The sequence below is a fragment of the Canis lupus genome, chromosome 19, assembly GCF_011100685.1.
Source record: "Canis lupus familiaris isolate Mischka breed German Shepherd chromosome 19, alternate assembly UU_Cfam_GSD_1.0, whole genome shotgun sequence".
NCBI lineage: Eukaryota > Metazoa > Chordata > Mammalia > Carnivora > Canidae > Canis > Canis lupus.
In genome coordinates, this window is record NC_049240.1 from 3,593,628 (window position 1) to 3,614,830 (window position 21,203).

The window sequence follows — 21,203 nt, forward strand, 5'->3', positions numbered from 1 at the left end:
GATTTTGTCCAGGCAAAAACAGAGGTACAAATCTTCAGCTCACTTCCACAGAACACACGGCTTAGTCATGAGAGAAGTGATTTCAGAACCCAGGGCCCTTGACTCGAAGCTAAGATTAGGCCCGTACCCGCCTGCCTCTTCAAAGTGAAATAGTGGATACCCAGAAAAGGTGGAGAGCTCCTACCTGTAGCCTGGTCCGGCACATTCAGGCTTTTCATGTAATTTAAAGCCAATGTATTCAGACTCATTCATGGTGGAGGTGGAGAAGAGCCACACACTGTTCTAGAAGTTAACCAAACTGTGCTCACCAGAGTAGGAACATGGCTGTTGTCTATGTCTGACAGGTGTTACACATGATGGGAGCATTTTCCACTAGACGCTTAGGAGCAGAATGAAAATGTGCAACAGGTTGTGAATTTCTGTGAAAGCAGAGGTCTCGGGCATCATTCACATCCTCTGTCCCCAGCTCAGCACCTGACACCAAGCTGACCATTTGAAAAGACAAAAAAAAAATCCTTTTAAATGAACCATGTGTTTACACGCTTTTGTTTTGTTTTGAAGATCACAGTGATGAGAATTTAAGTGTATTTTTTTTTTTCAAATTGACTAAAGCCAAGAAACCTGTGCAGAAGAATTTAATGAATTCTAGCTCTCAGACTTCAAATGAGGCTCTTAGTTCCTTGGTACCTACACGTCAAGTTCAGCTGCCCATCTGAATCAACGGTGCCTTCCAGGGTGATTTTTCAAAGTGAGTCACAGATTTGAATCCAGAGTCCAAATAAAGACCCTGTTAGAGCTGGAACAAGCTGTGGAGACCGGGCAGGCGGCCCTCTGGTCCTATAACTGAGGAAACGGGGGTCCGGGGAGGTTAAGTAACTGTTGCCTGCTCACGTAATTAAGTTTGTTTAGTTGCTGTGCTTTAGTGAGATCTGGAAAGCGCCACATGCGTATTTTTGCTTTGCAAGTTCCTGACATTTTCTGTTGTGTACACTTGGGGTATTTTTAAATACTGATAAGCATGTGAGTGCAGACCTCATCTAGTTCAATCTGGCAGGGTGGGCCGTCTTCAGTGGAATCTATTCCATTGCCTTGCTTGATGCCTTTACGTTCAGCTCTTTTTGATTTGTGGTGTTCGATTGGACAAAAGGTAACAAAATAGTCATTGCAGTAGAAATCTCCTTTTTTTTTTTTTTTTTTTCCAGCCAGGTAACTTCAAAAATATCCCTAAAGTCATCATTTGTTGTCAAAATTTTTTTTTTTTTACTTCACAACTGAGACCAAGGTGAACAAAATTCTGTCCCAGGGGAGTTTTAGAGAGCTGTAACCATGCAAAAGTAGGCACTTAGAGAAAATATTATGCAAACCTAACTGTAGCATTAGAATGGGAACTGCGTAAATAATATCTGGTTGGCTAGGTAAGAACGATAAAACCATGGAAATCCATACTTTGACTCTACACTGATACAGTGCATTGACAGTGCACCACAAATTGAACCCAAAGTTGACAAACTCTGAACCTGTTTTTTGTTTGTTTGTTTAGTTTTTTTGTTTTGTTTTGTTTTGTTTTAACTCTGAACCTGTTACAGGCAAAGTGATTTATCGCAGGTGGCGGAGGGCTGGCCCAGGGAGGCCTGGCTCCCAGTCCTTTCTCTCCCTCTGATTTACTGGGTGGCCCTAGTTTCTCTGCGCCTCGACCATCCTTGTCGGAGACCCTGAGGTTGGGTGGGTGATCTGTGTAAAGTAACACTTACTAAGCCGCCGGGAATGGTCATTATTCAGAATCTCCTCAATAACGCACGTTTCTTCTTGCCCGCACTGAAGCTCTGCTTAGAGCCCTCCCTGCCTACACTCGTGGCCCATCGTTAAAGGGTAAATGTGAAGTTATTTTGAAATGGGGACGAAAATTGGGAGACAGGGACACCCGGGTGGCTCAGCGGTTGAGCATCTGCCTTGGGCCCAGGGCGTGATCCTGGGGTCCCGGGATCGAGTCCCGCGTTGGGCTCCTTGCATGGAGCCTGCTTCTCCCTCTGCCTGTGCCTCTGCCTTTCTCTGTGTCTCTCATGAATAAATAAATGAAATCTTTTAAAAATAAATAAAAATAAATAAAAAATAAATTAAATTGGGAGACACTTTTTAAAAAATATGTTGTTACACTCTGGACCAAATAGCTATTATCGAACAACTTGCCTCAAGACCAGGTCTGTGTTGTATTAGTTTTATGAATTAAGGATGCATTTAGCCATTTGCTTGGTCAGCTGTACGGGAATGATATTGAGTTGTGCCTCCCCCCCCCAGCTCCCCAAATTCGCATGCTGGAGCCCTAGCCCCCCAGGACTTAGAATGTGGCTGTATTTGGAGATTGGGCCTTTTAAGAGGTGATGAAGTTAAAATGAGGCCATAAGGGTGGGCCTCATTTTAACCTGACCCGTGTCTCTACACGAAGGGAAAAGTCGGACACACAAAAAGACACGAGGGATGCCCATGCACAGAGGAGAAGCCATATGAGGGCCCAGTGGTGTGGTGGCCGAGAAGAATGACGTCTGCAGAAACCAGACCCGTGCACACACCTTGACTGGGGACCTCCAGCCTCCAGACCTGTGAGGAAATCAGGTTCGACGCCCCAGCTGTGGTATGCTATTAGGGCAGGCCTGGCAAACAAACCACTGCAGGTATTTTCCCTTTTGCAACCAATTTCTCTCACTGTGAGGTCTGAAGGTAGCCTGACAAGGGACTATTTTTTATTCTGGTGTCTCCCAAAGCCTTCTGGAGAAAGCCCAGACTTCATAATATGGCAGGCAAGCCCTTCCAAATCTGGTCGGCTCTTACTGCCCCAGCCTCGTGTCTCGGCTCTTCCCCTGTGCCCCGGCTCACGCCAGACACAACCCTCTGAGGTTTCACTCGGAAGCCGTCATCCTCCTCTGGCTTCCCACCTCGTGATGACTCCAGAGCCTCAGTTTCCACTTCAGTCCCTCTGCGAGGTGCCCCTCCTTTGGGCTTCCATGGCAGTGGGGCCCACGACAAATGATCTTGTCCTTGCTTTTCTGCTTTTCTCGCTCCCTCACCCTGAAAGCTCCTGAGGTCAGACACCCAGGCTGGTTCCCTCGTGGGTCCCAGGGCTTGATCTGGAACCTGACACACATGAGGTGCTCCAAGGCATGAACAAATCTGAGAGAGAGACAATAGTTACTGGGTGCCCAACCTACGTAAGACACAGAAAGGACAGAGATGGGTCTAAACCAGATTATTCGTTGTATGGGCTTGTTGGGGCTCCCCTAACAGAGCAGCACACACACTGGGTGGCCGAAACAATAGAAATGTGTTTCCTCACCGGGTCTGGAAGCTGGAAGCCCAAGATCAAGCTGTCGGCAGGGTTGGTGGCCTCTCTCCTTGGCTCCTGGAAGGCTGGTGTGTTTGTGTGTCTTCACATGGTCTTCCCTATGTATCTTTGTCCCAATTTCTCCTTCTTATAAGGACACAAGTCAGATTCGGTTAGGGACCACCCTAATGAACTCATGTTAACCTAATTACCCCAAGTTTTTTTTTTTTAAGATTTTATTTATTCATGATAGACATAGAGAGAGAGAGAGGAAGAGAGGCAGAGACACAGGCAGAGGGAGAAGCAGGCTCCATGCAGGGAGCCCCATGCGGGACTTGATCCTGGGACTCCAGGATCATGCCCTGGGCCAAAGGCAGGCGCTAAACTGCTGAGCTAAACTGGATCCCCTACCCCCAGTTTTAAAAGGATTTATTTATTTATTCTAGAGGTGGGGAGGGGAAGTGGAGAGGGAGAGAATCGTCAAGCAGACTCCCCGCTGAGCATGGAACCTGACACAGGGCTCCATCCCACGACCCTGAGACCCCGAGATCATCACCTGAGTGGAATCAAGAGTCAGACACTCAACCGACTGAGCCACCCAGGTGCCCCTAGCTTAGTTACCTCCTTAAAGACCCTGTCTCCAGATACAGTCATATTCTGAAGTGTGGTGGGGTTAGGGCTTCAACAGACGAGTGTGGGGAGGGCACAATTCAGCTTATAGCATTAGTCATGAGCACTGGTTTAATGGATGTTTGCCACTTGGGGTATCCCTGGGGTGAATGTAGACTACTACCTTGCTGACACCTTTAGAGAGCTGTCTGCCATAGAGGTTCGATAATAAGTGTACATTTTCATCAAGAAAGAGGCATTTTGGGGCAGCCCGGGTGGCTCAGCGGTTTAGCACCTGCCTTCAGCCCAGGGCGTGATCCTGGAGACCCGGGACCGAGTCCCATGTCGGGCTCCTGGCATGGAGCCTGCTTCTCCCTCTGCCTGTGTCTCTGCCTCTCTCTCTCTCTCTCTCTCTCTCTCTCTCTCTCCTCTGTCTCTCATAAATAAAATCTAAAAAAAAGAAAAAAGAAAGGGATATTTTGGAGTTGACTGTTGTTTTCAGGGCTTGGAGTGGGTGATTGGAAGTATTGGGAAATCCACCCCCCCCCCAAGAATAGAGTGAAATGCAGGGGACTAAAGTAATAAGACCACTTCAGAATCTGACGGTGCTGGCCCACGTTGCCGACCTCACCGAAAGTCCCCATTCCAAAACGGCTGGTACTTGGTTAACCCCAGGAAACTTGGTCACATGTCCAGTTCCTACCCAAGAGCTGAAAGCATAGGGACTGAAGGTTTTTCTCTGGCATCTTCACTGTTCACTGACTTTCAGGACTGGGAGGACTCCGTGAGACACGACCAGGTCTTGTCTTTGGGCTTCAGATTGGACAGAGAGGCTTTACGCTCCTGCTCCTTAAAGGGCTAAGAAAAGCGCCCCCACCCCCCCGCCCGGCCCCCGGGTCGGCCTTGGTCACTCCCTGTCCATAATTGAAATTGCTGCCCGCAGAAGTCAGAGTGAGGTTGTAGGGAAGAGGCTGTGTAAGTGACTCTGACTGTTGCTATAACAACAGTACCTTGGTCTAATTTCTTTTGAAAAATGAATTTCAGCTGGTGGGATGAAGCCAAGCAGCTTCTCCCCACAGATGAAAGCCCTGCCGACAGCCCCCAGAGCCCAGCTGTTTCTGGATGGAGCGCACGGTGCTGTGCAGCCGCCCGGTCGGAGATTTTCCGAGCCAGTTAAGTCCCTCATGCCTCTGTTTACCGGACGTGCGAATGGGCTTGTGTGCACGCGGACGTCTTTGCCCACGGGTGACTCATCCCGGAAAAGAAAAATTCACAAGTTCGTGCCTCGTCTCCCGTTTGTGAACAAAGTTTCTCAAAAGGCACGTCGATCGTGGTGCCCCCCTAGCTGGCAAATGGAGGCCGGGTCCCTTGGCTCTCGGCTCCGGAGTGGCACCCTGCCAGGGCGTGCGGGCTGGGAGGGACAGTAGCCCGGTGGCTCACTTACTGGTCCCGGGGGGCAGGGGGGGTGTGCAGGCGCTGAGAGGTTGCGATGGCTCTTGGGGGGTGGGTGGCCCTCGGCCGGTCTTTGTGCAAACTGCACGTCACAAGGGAGAGCAGCCTGTGACCCCTTTGAGGGAACCCAGAGGCTTTGTGTAGACGAGGAAGCCTCATGTGCTGTTGTCTCCCCGGGGGAGCTCACCCGGCCGTCGGCGCGGGCCTGGGCGCGGTGGCCCGCTGTGTCCCCTGAGCTCGGGCAGGCCCAGTGCCGGGGAGGGCGTCCCCTGGAAGGGGCCCAGCGCTAAAATGAGCATCTCTTGTTGAAAAGCAGGGACCTTTGGAGTAAACGGTGATAAAAAAGTCACCTGGATTGGTCCCCAGGGGCGAGGCGAGAAGTGGCTGCCCCAGGAGCGCTGCTTGGCCTCCCTCCTCCCAGAGGCGGCAGGGGAAGCCGCGGTCCTCGCCTGCGCTCCGGGCTGCGCTCCTGCTGCCAACAGGGACAGAAGGTCTGAGCTTCCTTCTGCCCCTCCCCCCGTGGCTTCTGCTCAGCTTGCACCCCAGCCTCCTTGGGGCATTGCTGCGCTGCCCTAAGGCAAAGCCCCAAAGGAGCTGCCGGCGCTGATGCGGGACCCGCCGCTGCCAACCAGGAAGCTGCCGCCGGGGTGCCCACGCATGTCCCCCGCCCCCCCAGCCCCCAGGCCTGCGGCTCTCCCTGCATCGCAGACGCCTGCTAACTGGGCAGGGCCGGCTCTGTCCTTGAGGAGCACATCCTCCTTAGGGCCGCACGCCCCGGGGGATAGAGCCCTCGGCCAGCCTCCCCGGCAAGGGGTGCTGGGGTCTAACCAGGCCAGGGGCATCGGACACAGGTGGGGATACCGGATGCTGTGCGCCCTGGGACCCATCACTGTCGCCTCTGAGCCCCAGCCCCATGGGTCCTGGCCCTGCCGCCCCATCGGGGTGCTATGTGTAGGGCGCTTGGCTTACTGCCCGCTGCAGGGTAGGCCTGCACCAGTTAGGATACCAGGTGGCACGGTGGCTCGGGTCTTGAAATGTTTTGTAAGCAGTGAATCGCCCTCTCTGGTAAAAACTCAGGAGTTTAGAGCTTCCCACTGAAAACTGCGTGAGGAGATGCGAAGATCCTAGAACCTTGGCACTTGCAGAGGGAACAGTCCCGGTTTTTAACGAGTAGTCAGTGATCGTTGAAGCACCAACCTGAACTGCGTACATGAAGCTTGTGAAAAACATTATGACTTCAGATATAAAGAGTTCACGGGATTCGCGTGACTGGTGATGAAAATATAATTTATTCGTTCAGTCGAGAGTCTGGGGCAGCCCGGGTGGCTCAGCGGTTTAGCACCGCCTTCAGCCCAGGGCGTGATCCTGGAGACCCAGGATCAAGTCCCACATCGGGCTCCCTGCAGGGTGCCTGCTTCTCCCTTGGCCTGTGTCTCCACCTCTCTCTATCTCTGTGTGTCTCTCATGAATAGATAAATAAAATCTTTTTTAAAAAAATTGAGAGACAGCCAAGCGTCTGTATGAAGAACATTTATGTATTTGCAAGTGTGGAGATTTGAGGTCTTAGGACTTAGTGTTTCTCAGTGTCGAGGGCCTGACTGCCACCGCGGCTGAAGCTTCACGATCCGCTCTCGGTGTGTTGTTGTGCATTCAGTTGGTGCTCATCACACGTTTAAGAGTAACTAAAGGATGGGGCACCTGGTGGCCCATCAGTTAAGCATCTGCCTTTGGCTCAGGTCGTGATCCCGGGGCCCTGGGATGAGCCTGCCTCTCCCTCCCCCTTGCCCCTCCCTCACTGATGCACAAGCGCGTGGGCTCTCTCTCTTTCAAATAAATAAATAAAATCTTTTTTTAAAAAAAGGAATAAAAATTAAAAGCATACATAAAAATCCAACCTCCCCCACCCCCCCACACACACACATTTTAGAGGCCTTTAAAGAGTACCTTGCTCTGGCACCTCACAGCTGGAACTGCGTAAGCATCTGTGTTTCAAACACTGGAAAGAGGTACAATCACTCTTGTGTACACCTGAGACGACTTGGAAATAGAGTTTTAAATCTGACTCATAGGAGAAAGGAAAAAAGATCATGGTCTTTTCTAAAAATAACCTCAAAGTCCCCCAGAATGTTCTGAATGGCCCTGTTCCCTTGAGCTGGGGGCTGAGCAGTGCCCCAGCATTGGGCTTCTGTGACCAAGGTTACAGCTTCCCACCAGGAGGGTGAGGCCCCTCGTAGGAGGATCCTGTTCCTTCTGGGAATTTTGGAACGGGGATTTCTAACTGCCCATGGCTGACATTCCTTCCAGAGACCCAATGTCTCCCACTGATGGAATCCAGAGAAGCCGTGTCTTAGGATGGTCACAAGTAGAGGCTTTAACTCTTGGCTCTCAGGAAAATAGCTGTGTGTGTGTGTGTATTTTTTGTAGGACTTATGTAGTAAAATTGCTCTTTCTGTAAAATAATGTTAGGAGCATAAAAGGCTGACAAGGAAGACTTTAGGAGCTGTGATAAGATTTCTCTTTTTTTTGTGGTGCTCTGCCCTTCACATAGATCTCCTTAAAAAAAAAAAAAAAAAAAAGTACTCCACTTTGGTCACTGTATGTCTGACACGTGTTTACTCTCGGGTGTGATCTTTGTTCTTAGGACTGAGTTCACCCCTCAGCACCTGGCATATGGGGACACAGCATGCCCTCGGTTCATTTGAATGAGCGTGAACGTGCATATATAATGGAGGGAGAAAATGGGCTAGGATGTTCCTTTGCTCAGAGACACCTAAAACGTAAGAAAAAATAAGCATTTTCTTGAAAAGTCTTGTAGAAATCCAGCAGGCTTCTGCAGAATTCAAGGTTTTCTGAGGTTTGAAATAAAACAATCTAGAGCCTCATTTCTTAGTCCTGTTTGTGAACCGTCTCAGAGTATCACCAGTCAACTTAGGAACATTTTATAAGGACAGTGGGTTTCTGTGTGTATGTGTATTAAAAAAAAAAAATCACACCAACAACTTCACCATGTCAGAACTCCAATGGAATTCTTATTCTCTACCAGAATTCCTAAAAAACTAGGGATCCTGGACCAATGACCTCAGAGGAATCAAGTTTTGTTGGGTTTCTTTAAATACCTGTGCCTCCAACCTGTGTCCCTGTCTGGATCCCACTTTGAGGTACTAACTCAGAAACTGTGGAAATGGGACAAAGAAATCTGCCTTTTGACTGCTCTCCAGGTGACTTCACAGTTGGATGATGAATGGTCTAGAAAATTGAACCTCTACATAAACCTCAAAAGATCCTTTTCCAAAGGTGCCTAAATCTGGAAGACAGTTTTGGAAGTGTTTTTGTGCACCGTTCGTACTCTAATAATTAAAATACCTAACACATGAGTATTCTGGGTCACTCTTCAAATACATTAGATAAGCAAATCAGATTATCCATATGTTCATAAGCTTATTTATCTGCTGGTAGAATGAGAAGACAATAACCGTAGGAAAACTGATACAGTGAATCATCTTCTGGTTTGATCAGAGCAGATTAAAATGACCAAGATGTCCCCTTTGGGCCTCTAAGTTAGAGCATCTGCAAACTGAAATTCCAGTTCATCTTCAGGTCCTGGGAAATGGTTATATCTCCACTGAGGGGAAGTTCACTCACACTTTTGGTTGGTTAGTGAAAACCACTTAAAGCCTTTGTATGAAAATTCAAAATTCAGCGAGGAAAACGTCCAGCATTTTGAGCTGACACACCTGTCAAAACATCGGACCTTGGTAATGGCACATGAAGTCTCCGGGTTTCAGTTTCAGTTTGCCTTTGCACGATTCTCTTCCTGTGCTCTCTGGTCGTTCTCTACATAGATTCCCGGAATCCTTAAGAGTCCTCAGAATTATTGAGGAAGGGACAGTTCCCAAGCCACTTCCAGCATCTTAAAATAACCAAAATAAATTGGGACATTGACTCAATGGTCATGAAAACGCTAGGCAGGCCAACATCTTCAAGTGTGTACTTTGGGGGACAATTTCATACACAGGGCGTGGTCACTGGAGAGATCGCCTTAGCCGTCAGTCATTCGTACAGTCCCACGAAGACACAGGAAGGCGGTCATAGTATGATGCGTATGAGAAGGCCATGGGAGCACAGGGAGGCCCACTGGGATCAGGACTGTAGAGAAGGTAATGTCTGAACTGAACGGAGAAGGCCAAATCGAATTGGTCAGGCGAAGAAGTTGCGTAAGAGTGCACGCAACCTACACAGAGGCTCTGAGAGACAGGATGAGCACCTGTGTCCCAGGACCTGCAAATCATCACGTGTAACCAAAGGTTTAGAGTTGATGGGTGTCGACAGGGAAGTGAAAGGGAAGAAGGTTAGAGGTGATGGCTGAGACAGGAGACGTGAGTAAGCAGCGGTGAAGGCCGAGTAGCAGAGGGCCTCTGTGCTGCATTTAGGGGGCGCTGAAGACAGAAGGACTGCAGGTGAGGAATGGGCACGACCAGGTTCACACTTCACAAAGAAAATCGCAGGCCCAGGGCAGAGACGGGGCTTGGAGGGGAGCGAGCCAGACTGGGGCAGATTCGTTCAGGAGCTGCTGCAGAAATCACGAGGAGGGGAGGGTTGATCTGAACGGATGCAGTGACATTGGGGGTGGAAGATGAAAATAAAATCCGTAGATGATAAGAACAGATAGTTCTTGAGGTTTAATTGGGTGTGGGTGGCGGGGAGAGGATGGCATCAGGGATGGTTCCTGAAAACAGTCTGAGAGAACGTTCTGACGATCAGCATCAGAGTCCGGTGCCAGGGACCAAGGCACAGCCTGGCTTGCCCCCTCCCCCCCGGGTGACGGTGTGGGGGGCTCCACAGTCACACCTGAGTCTAAATTTGAACCTGGGCGGAGCCCCCTCCTCCTCCCGCCGCCCCAGCTCTGTCATTTTGTAATCTTGTTTAATCTCACTATGCCTGAAGTGCCTTCTCCGTAAGATGGTTATAATAAAGCCTACTTTTGACGATCCTTGGGCATAGGAGACAAGGAATGTGATGGCTTACACCGATGGCTTTCATCTTAAAGGCTTCATTATTAATGGGATCATCTTCTTTATTCCCAGACTCCGTGGCCCTGCCCAATTTCACGCGAAATTAGGGACAAGGCAATATGAGGTGTCTTTTTTTTCTTTTTTCTTTTTTTTAACTCACTAACACTGCTAAAGGTCGAAAGGTCTTACTCTTGGATCTGCTGGCCCTGGGGGCCCCGACCGAAGCCCCTCCGTGTCAGCAGAGGCCTGGCAGTCTTAGCTATGTTCCTCGTCCCCGTTATGGGTGTCATCTACCCCCCTCCCTTTCCACCTGCTCCAAAACACTGACCCTTTCCCCATAGAACCGTAAGACCAGCCCGTGACCTGCCCCCAAATGTTTTATATGAGGGTAAAATATGATCCTGTGTGAAAGTGCTTCCTAACCCTGAAGGCAAAGCTTTTTTCCTATTACTGGTGCGAGTGGCCTGTCAACCCTCCCAAGCCATCCTCTCTCTACCTCTCAATTTCTGTCCCTCAGTTCCACTCTCTCCCTATGCCATCCTCCCTTTCTGTCTGTCTGTCTGTCTCTCTCTCACTCTCTCTCTCTCTCACACACACACATGCACACCACAGCCTCACGGAAACACATGCTGTCAAGCCACACTGTAGATGAGAGAGTCGTGCTCAAGCCATTCTGGAGGAGGAATTGTTTCCTTCAGAGTACTTGACACACGACAGTGGCCCATATTGTCATAGGCGTTGGATGAACAGCTTCCTTCAGCTCCTGGCACCAAGGCTTCCCTTAATGGGAGAAAACATTTACACGTAATAATAGTAATACAGGAACAAGGAAGCTGATGCTCAGTCAAGAGTTTCTGTGATTTCTTCTACAAGGGCACAAATCCTACTGAGCAGCTTCCAGCTTTGTAAAGCAGAAGGGCCAGGGGCCCCCCTAAGATGAAGCCATTTGGGATGAGATTCTTACCCGAGTCCTTGGGTGGCAGGGGCTCACAAGGATGCCCTATATTCCATCAGCCACCCTCCTGCTCATTGAGCAGAGCGCCTGCAAGTTCCTCAGCCTTCTCGACCTTACAGTTTCTATCTCTTCCTGCCTTTTCTCCTCTGTCTCCCAAGAGGGAATAAGAGAGTTAGACTCACCGACTGCCTTCCCGTATAGCAAAAGGTGGTGAGCCAGACAGTAGGGATGCTAAGATTGCTCTATTTTGGACACAACTAAACGTAAAACCACAGCATGGCATATTCAATGATGTCTTCCTTATATTCCCAAATGCTGCCTGTCAAGGTACTGGTTAAAGGGGCCATGGGTGGAGATCGAGGCCCTCTAGGAAAAGGCCCTCAGGTCACATGCTGAAAATGCGTTTGGTTTGAACTTCAACCATCCAATACCATTCTACGATCTAGGACACGAATACATTAGCACTTGGACTTGGGCTCGAATTGCAAATTTGATTGCTGTTGTTCACATTAAAAAAGCCACACCAGATGCTTGGAAAACATGAAAATTTCGCCAGCTAGGGAACAGAAATATTATCACTCTACCTATTCATAGTTTGGAGATCCAGAAAGTAATCTATCTCACTTGCAGTTGTGACTGTCGGTATCGCTGAATGTTAAAGATAATAATAGCTAAGGCTTTGTGTGGGTGCTTCCTGGGTACCAGGCATGAAGCTAAGTGTTTTCCATATTACTGCATTCCAGCTCGTTCCCACAGTAACTCTACGAGCTAGATACTACGAACCCATTTTGTGGATAAGGAAACCAAAACCTAGGGGAAGTTAAATAAGTTTTCCAGGATTGATCCGTTCATTCAACAGATAATTATCGACTATCCACTGTGGGCTACTGGGAACCCAGTAGTGAACAAAACAGAAAAAAACCCTCCCCTCATGGGACTCATTTTCTAATGGAGGAGATGATCGCTGATATTTATTCAGTACCAGACAACATTTATATGTATTAACTGTAGGTGGGGGTGGGGGTGGGGGTGAGCTAGAGTCATAGGCTTGAAGCCAGGCATTGTAACTACAGAGCCAGGGCCCCCGTTTCCGTATTACTGCCCAGGACTGCCTCACCCTGGTAGTCCCCCCCCCGCCCAGCTGGGCAGAGGTGAAACGTGGAGGTTCCCAGCCAGACCTGTCCTTCAGCGTGGTCTCAGCCACCATTGTTTTACAGAGAAACAGACCATTTATCTTTCATTCCCCATCCTGCCTCATCCATTTCATGGCCTAGAACAGAGTCATGGACCTGAACTTTTACAAATAAAGTCAGGTTGGTTTTTATGACATTTTTATTATTTTAACATTGCTTCGGGGGGTGCCAAGGGCCCCATGTCTTCTCTTCTTTAGGCCTTGGAACTGTCATATTTGAACTTGCTGCTGTGCGTTGGAGCTCCGTTCGAATATCTGCCATACTTATGTTCAGAACCATGGTTTCCTGGTCTGTTAAATAAATAACATAATTTTTTAGCAGTTTCTATCTAATGTGGATGGAACCAGTACCCTCTTTGAAGTCAGATTCCAGTGCTTCCCAGTTAGGCCCTGTTTTCAGCAACCTGGAGCTTCCACCAAGTGACTGCAGACTATGTTTGGTGTTGTGATTAAAAATACAAGATTTAGGGGGATCCCTGGGTGGCCCAGCGGTTTAGCGCCTGCCTTTGGGTCCGGGTGTGATCCTGGAGCCCCGGGATTGAGTCCTGCATCGGGCTCCCTGCAGGGACCCTGCTTCTCGCTCTGCCTGTGTCTCTGCCGCTCTCTGTATGTCTCATGCATAAATAAATAAAATCTTTATAAAAATAAAAATCTTAAAAATAAAATAATAAAAATACAAGATTTAGGAACAAAGTTAGACTGGATTTTTACTCGAGGACCTTTTGTGTTTACTTTTGAAATGGAATCCTCTACTTAGGAGAGAATAGCAATCAAGTGGCACTGCTGAGAATCTCCCTCAGCATCCGCAGATTGGTTTGATTATACCCAGTGCTCCTCTGGAGCCTTGGCAGCCCCACGTGTGAGTGCTGAGGAATGAGGTCAGAGGGAACTCACCTGTCTTCCCTGGCTTCCACAATACACTGCCCCTCTGACAAGAACAGGCGATGCCCAAGTGGAGGGCCACGCTGCCTCTTCCCCGCTCCCCATGTCATCCTGCCTTTTGCCTTCTGTTCTGTAAAGTTACTGAAACTCCTCATAACCTGCCTTCGTCTTCCTTTGGTCATTCAGCAGGCACTGTCTCAGAACCTACCCTATGGCACGCTATCTCACCAGACCCCCATGCACTCGCCCTTTCTGGCAGGAAAGAAGGGGGCAGACAGGTGAATTAGGTTTACAGGTAATAAATCCATAGAGTTAGCAAGAGTTTTCTTAACTGGACTTCTCAAATAAGTCCAGTTAAGTGGACACAACCCTTAACTGGTATATTTCCCATTACCAGAAACCTCAGTGCCTGGGTCATACGGAAGCCAAAGTGGCAAAAATTTCCACAGAACAGGGAAGCAAAGGCCCCACAACCCGTGGACTCCTGCTGCATGAGGTCCCCACCCGGGAGGTCTAGCTCTGCTTTGACCTGCAGCTTTTGGAACAAAAGAGTCCCCTTTAGGGGCCTCAGGGATCTGTTCAAAAGGCCGGGGCTGCAGATGGATGACGCTGCGCCTGGACTGAGGAGCATCACACGGCTTCATCCACCACAGGCCATGCGCACCGGGGCCCTCTGTTTGATTGCACGCCAAATTGCTAGCAATCTATGCAAACAAGATCTTTCCTATAAATAAGCCAAACCCATGGCACACACACACACGAAAAGGGGTATTCCTTATGGTCAATGGGGCTCCCTCCTGTTCTCGTGCTCTCCAGCTCTGATTAAAACTCACCTCTTTCAGCTCCTGTGAATCACACAATAGAATTAATCATTCAGTTTGCCCTTATTTATTAACTCCTGCTATGAACCTGAACAGTAGGTGCAGCCCCACAGATACACAGTAAGCAAATCAGAGTACCTACCTTCTTGGAACACACGAAACAGCCACTCAGGCAATCACCTCGAAGTATGGTAGGAGCTCTAATGAGGAAGTAGAGGTTGCTTGGAACCTCTATTCCAGGATATCCGACGCAGTATATAGGTGGGTCAAACAAAGTACCTAATGTAGTTGAGGTGGGGAAGCAATGTAAGATTTCCTAGAGGAAGTGACTACAATCTGCAAGATAGGTAGCTATTAACCTGAGGAAGGGGAGGAGGGAAGGAAGAAGTCTGTCCCTAGAAAACAAAGCAACGTGTACAGTGCTCTGGAGGTGGAAGGAACCTTGGCACATCTAAGAAACTGAAAGACTTTCAAGAGAGTTGATAGAAAATGTTTGGCAGGAGACGGGGAGGTGATGCTAAACAGAGAAGCAAGAAGATGAACCTGGAATGATGAGCAGAAACTAGGTGAAGTAGGCTCAGATTGGATTTTAAACTAAAGGCAACGGAAATCATTGCAGAGTTATAAACAGGAAAGGCAATACATTTCTCGAAAGCGGTGGCAGTATAGAGAATAGATTGGATGGATGAATGGAGGCAAGCCAGAGAGACCAGTTAGAAGATTATTGCAATCAGTCAGCAAGAGAAAATGGTATCCTGGCCTCGGAGTGGGTGTATCAGCGAGATATTTAAGATGTGCAATCCACAGGACTCGGTGGTTGGTGATGTGAGACATTTTGAGAAGAATGCTCAGGTTTCCAGTTGGGGCAAGTGAGTAGATATTGAGTAGGGAACAGGGTAGATACCGAGAAAGGGCGCATGGGGGAGGATCATGTTTGAGACATTGTTGAGTTTTAGATGCCTATGAAACATCCAGAAAGAAGACGCTGGAGTTGGTGTAACTCTGCAGAGAAGACTGGACTGGGTACACTGTTAACAGGGTTGTCTGCCTAGAGAAGGTGGTTGAAGCTGTTGTAGTGGATGAAACCACGTAGGTGAGCACGCAGAGTGGGCAGGAGCAAACACTTACGCATTGTTTAGGAGAAAGAACGAAGAATACGTAGGATACTGAGAAAGAGCAGATGGAGAGAAAGAAGGAAATCCGGGAAAATGTGATGGCAAGGAGAGCAATGAAAGCAGGCTTGTTGAGCAGAGCGGGCTGCCGCCTCACGAGGTGCGGGGTGGTCAAGTAAATAAGAGCCGAAAGCAAGCTGTGGGTTATGCTAACCATGAATCTTCATGTCTGTGCTATTCAGTAAATGTGTTAAATTCCATATTCTTAAAGGGTTTTTAGTGTTTTTTTTAAAAATATTGTTGATTTAATTCCTTGATGTCTTCAGTTAAGACGTGAGAAAAAGCTGAGATAGGTATTAACATCTTTCTCAAGTATAACACATTTTGGGCCAAGTCTCACATTTTGCATTTCTTTGAAAAATAATAGTAGAGGATTCCTTGCTGTAGGAGAAGTACTGCCTTTAACTGTCTCTTTTTCTTTTGTTCCCCGCACTCCAATCTATGTTGTTCTCTACCTCTTAGCCTTATGAGCTCTTCTTTTGGATACAACCTTTTCCCACAGGATTTGAAGCCTGGCCACTTTTGAGATTCGATGTAGAACTTCTTTGCCGCGTGTTATAAAGCATTTCTAAGTTCGTTCACAGCAATTGCACGTCACCTTGCCCAAAGAGTAAACGATAGCTTGGAAATCTCCTCACCCTCTTTCCTGTTGCTTTTCCAGCTCCAGGAGACTGTGAAAAGGAAGTTGGAAGGAGCTCGATCACCGCTGAATGGAGACCAGCAGAATGGTGCTTGCGACGGGAGTTTTTCTCCAACTAGCAAGAGAATACGCAAGGACATTCCTACAGGAATGGAAACCATCAACATGCCACTGCCTTCAGCTTCTCCTCTTCACCAACTTGACCTGAAGCCCTCGTTGCCCTTGCAGAATAGTGGAACTCACACTCCTGGGCTTCTGGAAGATCTGAGTAAGAATGGTAGGCTTCCAGAGATCAAACTCCCTGTCAATGGTTGCAGTGACCTGGAGGACAGCTTCACCATCCTGCAGAGCAAGGAGCTCAAACAAGAACCTCTAGACGACCCTACTTGCATAGACACATCAGAAACATCTCTTTCGAATCAGAACAAGCTGTTCTCGGACATCAACCTGAACGATCAGGAGTGGCAAGAATTAATAGATGAGTTGGCCAACACGGTCCCCGAAGATGACATACAGGACCTGTTCAACGAAGACTTTGAAGAGAAGAAGGAGCCCGAATTCTCACAGCCGGCGACGGAGACCCCCCTCTCCCAGGAAAGTGCCAGTGTGAAGAGCGACCCTTCTCACTCTCCTTTTGCACACGTCTCCATGGGATCCCCCCAGGCCAGGCCTTCCTCTTCTGGCCCTCCCTTTTCTACCGTCTCCACGGCCACTAGTTTACCTTCGGTTGCCAGCACTCCCGCAGCTCCGAACCCCGCCAGCTCACCAGCAAACTGTGCCGTCCAGTCCCCTCAGACTCCGAACCAAGGCCACACACCTGGCCAGGCTCCACCTCGGCCTGGAAACGGCTATCTCCTTAATCCCGCAGCGGTGACCGTGGCCGGTTCTGCGTCGGGCCCAGTGGCCGTGGCCGGCTCCGACATGTCCCCAGCGGAGCAGCTCAAGCAGATGGCTGCACAGCAGCAGCAAAGGGCCAAACTCATGCAACAGAAGCAGCAGCAGCAGCAGCAGCAGCACTCGAACCAGACTTCCAGTTGGTCTCCCTTAGGGCCCCCGTCCAGCCCCTACGGAGCAGCTTTTGCTGCGGAAAAACCAAATAGCCCAATGATGTACCCCCAAGCCTTTAACAACCAAAACCCCATAGTGCCTCCCATGGCAAACAACCTGCAGAAGACGACAATGAATAACTACCTCCCTCAGAACCACATGAATATGATCAATCAGCAGCCAAATAACTTGGGTACAAACTCCTTAAACAAGCAGCACAATATTCTCACTTACGGCAACACTAAGCCTCTGACCCATTTTAACGCAGACTTGAGTCAGAGGATGACCCCCCCGATGGCCAACCCCAACAAGAACCCGTTGATGCCCTACATCCAGCCGCCACCGCCGCAGCCACCGCCGCTGCAGGCCCCCAGGGCGCACCTGAGCGAGGAGCAGAAGCGCATGCTTCTCCTGAAGCAGAAGGCCGCGATGCCCCAGCCCATGGCCTACGCCGCGCTCCCGTCCCACGGTCAGGTAAGGGTGGGGGTGAGCCGCACCCCAGCTGGGGTTGGGGGGCGCTCGGGCGGCGGCTCCCATTACCTGCTGAACCTTCCTGTCCATCCTTGGGATGGTCGCCAGGTTTAGGTTTTGGATTGTCCCCCCGCTTCTTCTAAGGGGTGGGGAAGATTGACCATAGGCCTTCCTGTGTTCGAATGCCTGGGAATCCGACTTCTTTGCTTCCTGCCAGCAGAGAAGGAACCAGAAATTCGGTCAAGTCTGTGCCCCCAGAGAGGCAGGACGCAGAGGTTGCAGGGCAAAACATGCTTCCCCTTCTGTGGCTTCTCTCCCAGGTCACAGTCCTGCACTCGGGGTGGTAGCAAGGCCGAGCATTTCCAGAGTGTTTCGGGAGGCCCTGTTTGACCCCCCGCCCTGGATAACCCCCCTCGGACTGAATTGTGAATGATGGAGATGTGGAGTCTTGATGTTTAAGTGGGAGAGTTTTCTGTAGATTCGGAGGGAAGTGGAGGGTAGATTTCGGTAGGACCATTCAGTGTTCAAACATTGGTCGCCAAGCCCACGCAATTAGAAGCTGTTTCACCCTCATGACTTGGGAGTGCAGTCGAACCTCCCGAAGCATTCAGCTCTAACTCAGGGGAAGTTGATGGTGACTATATCTTAGTGCTGGATCTAAATAAATTCTCCTCTTTCCCACTGCCTTCCTTCACGACCTCCTGGTTTAGGGTTGTAGGGCTGTCCCCGATCTGTGGTAAACATGAGTGGCAGCCGGGTGGGGAGTGAATCCTCTTTGACAAGCGTTCACTCCCCTCATCCTGACCAGCAAGTAGCCAAAGCTCCCTTAACACCTCATCTCCCTGGGAGGAGTGGGGAAATGCGCTGTTCTACTGACTTCTCCAACCTGGGTGAGCTCACTGGAGCCACCATATCACCACCAACTGCTACACTGTGCCTCAGGCCTCTCAGGATTCTGACATTTGTGTCGTAGTTGGGGATTTTGTGGAAAATTCTTTGCATTAAGGCCTCTCCTGTGCAAGCAGGTTCTAACTAGCACTTGGATATGTGTCCACGATTGGAAGCAGTAGAAGGGCTGGGAAGTAGTGCAGGCAGGTCTTGCACCACGAGGGGCCTTTGGCGTCTCCCTGTATGGGCGCCCCTCCCCACCCTCACCCTCCCAAAGCTTGATGGAGGCTGCGGAGCGGGAGGTGGTGCCAGCCTGCAGAGACAGGCCTGAGCTCTATGGCTTGATTCTTGGCCTTCACAGCCTCCCAACCCCAAAACCCCACAGTGGTTTCTTGTTTGCACATGCCGGCCAGCTCCGGAGAAATCCTGTCTGGAGAAATAAAAATATAGCTTGGTTTACACCAGCTGTAATCAGTAGCTGGTAGAAAAACATCATTGAAATGTGAGCTTTTACGTTTTATCTTGGTTTCTTTTCTTTTTTTCTTTTTTTCTTTTTTTTTTAAAGCACTGTTGGAAAATGCAACATTTTATACACTTCAGTCTTGAGTTCTGAAGGAGGCAAAAATACAGGCAACACACAGGGATGTTTGTTGTAGGCCAGACGAGTCAGGGGTTTATGAGATCACAAGCTGTCAGAATGGTCTGTTGTTAATCCTAATACAAATTGTGCTTCTACGTTGGCTGTTTTTACGTGAGCGACAGTAGAGTGTTTTCTCCGAGCCAGACCAAAGATGATTAATTCCAACTCACAGGCTCTGTAGACATGTGGGTGCAATGTGAACCCATCCTCACCTCCCCCCCTCACCCTCACTAAATGTCTTTTGAAATCTGCTAACTTGGGACAAAGTTCTTGTCTTTGCTGGAACATGAATTTTAAAGGTACTCATTTCAGATCCTTATGCTTGCCTAACTATGAGTAACCGAAGCCTTGAGCTGCAGAGGTCATGTTTTGAAAGGACTCAGTCAAGTGTAGAAACAAAAGTGATGGTTTTCTGGATTAAATCTGTGGGCTCCTCCTCTTTCCTTCCATCTCACGAGGTACTTTCACAGTGGACGGAGTCGCCTTTTTGAGGCCTTATTAGAATAATCACTTCTTAACCTCAAAAAGAACCGTCAAGCAAAAAGCACACTTTTTAATGAAATATTAACTCACCACTGTTTGAAACGAGCTTCAAAATACATATATAAACATGTGAATATCTTTCTGCAAACAAACCATTTATTTCATGCTTTTATCTGATTGTGGAGCAGTATTTACACAGCTCTCAGAATATTTAATTACACTATATGCGAGTACATTGCACAAATATGAGCTCAAATTACAGACAAGATATAAAATATAATTATATATAGGTGCAGTTCAAATTTGTTTTCTGCTGTTGCTAGTGAAAATTCACTTTACTCTTTGCTGGCCACAAGGATCACGATGAGCACTTAGTTTTACTGAAGAACTGGAATACCAAAGCCAGTAATACTGAAACATTTACTCCAAGATAATTATCTTAATATGGATGTTTACTTATTTGGGATCTTTGCAGAAAATGCCATTTCTCTCAGAAGATGCCATTTCTCACGTATACTTGGATATTTTTTTAAAGAGTGAATCACAAACCAGGCGAAAAAAGCTTATTTCAAAATTTCCAATATGTTTTATCAAATGATGCCACAACTCAGAATTTACATGTTATTCCTCAGACTTAGAATACTGGACAAAGATTTATGTACAAAGATTATGCCCATGGTTTAGTTTACAATAATGAAAAATGGGGACCAAAATAAATATTTTGGAAAAATCAACAAGGTACACGAAAATGATGATATTAATGAATGATTAATCACATGGAAATGCTCGTAAGATGATCGAAATAATCAGATCATGCATTAGCTTGTATGTTATAGTCCAGATTGTGTTTTTTAATATGTGTAGAAAAATATTGAGTAACTAGAACATTAGGAGTAGTGGTATTTTGGGTTGGTAAAATTTTGATTATTGTTTTCCTTTTTATGCTTTACTGAATTTTCTAAATTTTCTATACTGTATGTATGTTAATTCTACCTTCAGGAAAAATACTTTTTCAGCAAAGGAAAGCCCCTGTTTAAAAAAAAAAAGGTTTATGCTTCACTAATTCTTTTTTTAAAAAATCCTTATTTATCCACTTTGCCAGTTGGATGGACGTGAACTGTTATTTCTATTCATTTACGTATGTTGTAAATTCCCCCCTGCTTCAGGAGATAGTTCTAAAACCCACACCTCTCACTCACTCTCTTCCTTTCTTTCTCCACATCCTCTTTAATTCCCATCAAATTTCAGCTAAGACAGGTGACAGGAACTATCAATAAATTTTCCGCCAATATTTCCACCAATAACCCAGAGAAAGTGTTTAGAATCTTCTCTGGGTCATGTTCTTGTATTATTTCTTTGATCATTTCTTTCCTTTTTCTTTTCTTTCTTGTCTTTCTTTTTTTTTCCTCCTTTTTTTTTTTTTTTTTTTTTACTCTCTGGAACTTCATCATGTATTGGACCGTCTGGATTGCTTTTTAATTTTTAAAGTATCTATTTCTGGGTTGAAATAACCAGAACTTACTTTGGTCATGTCTATTATCTTTTCCTAATCTCGTTTCTCAAAGACAGGATCTCTTTGTGTCTCTCTCTCTGTTTCTCTCTTTCTCTTTCCCTCTGTCTCTG

At 47.9% G+C, this 21,203-nt stretch overlaps 1 protein-coding gene across 1 annotated transcript in view; it reads left to right on the plus strand.

Moving 5' to 3' along the window:
• LOC119863905 (mastermind like transcriptional coactivator 3) overlaps nt 1–21,203 on the plus strand; it is a 407,795-nt gene that overhangs the window by 219,583 nt on the left and 167,009 nt on the right. The window contains exon 2 of the mRNA XM_038564579.1: nt 16,073–17,572. Within this exon, the coding sequence (XP_038420507.1) occupies nt 16,073–17,572 (1,500 nt within the window). The remainder of the gene's footprint in view (nt 1–16,072; nt 17,573–21,203) is intronic.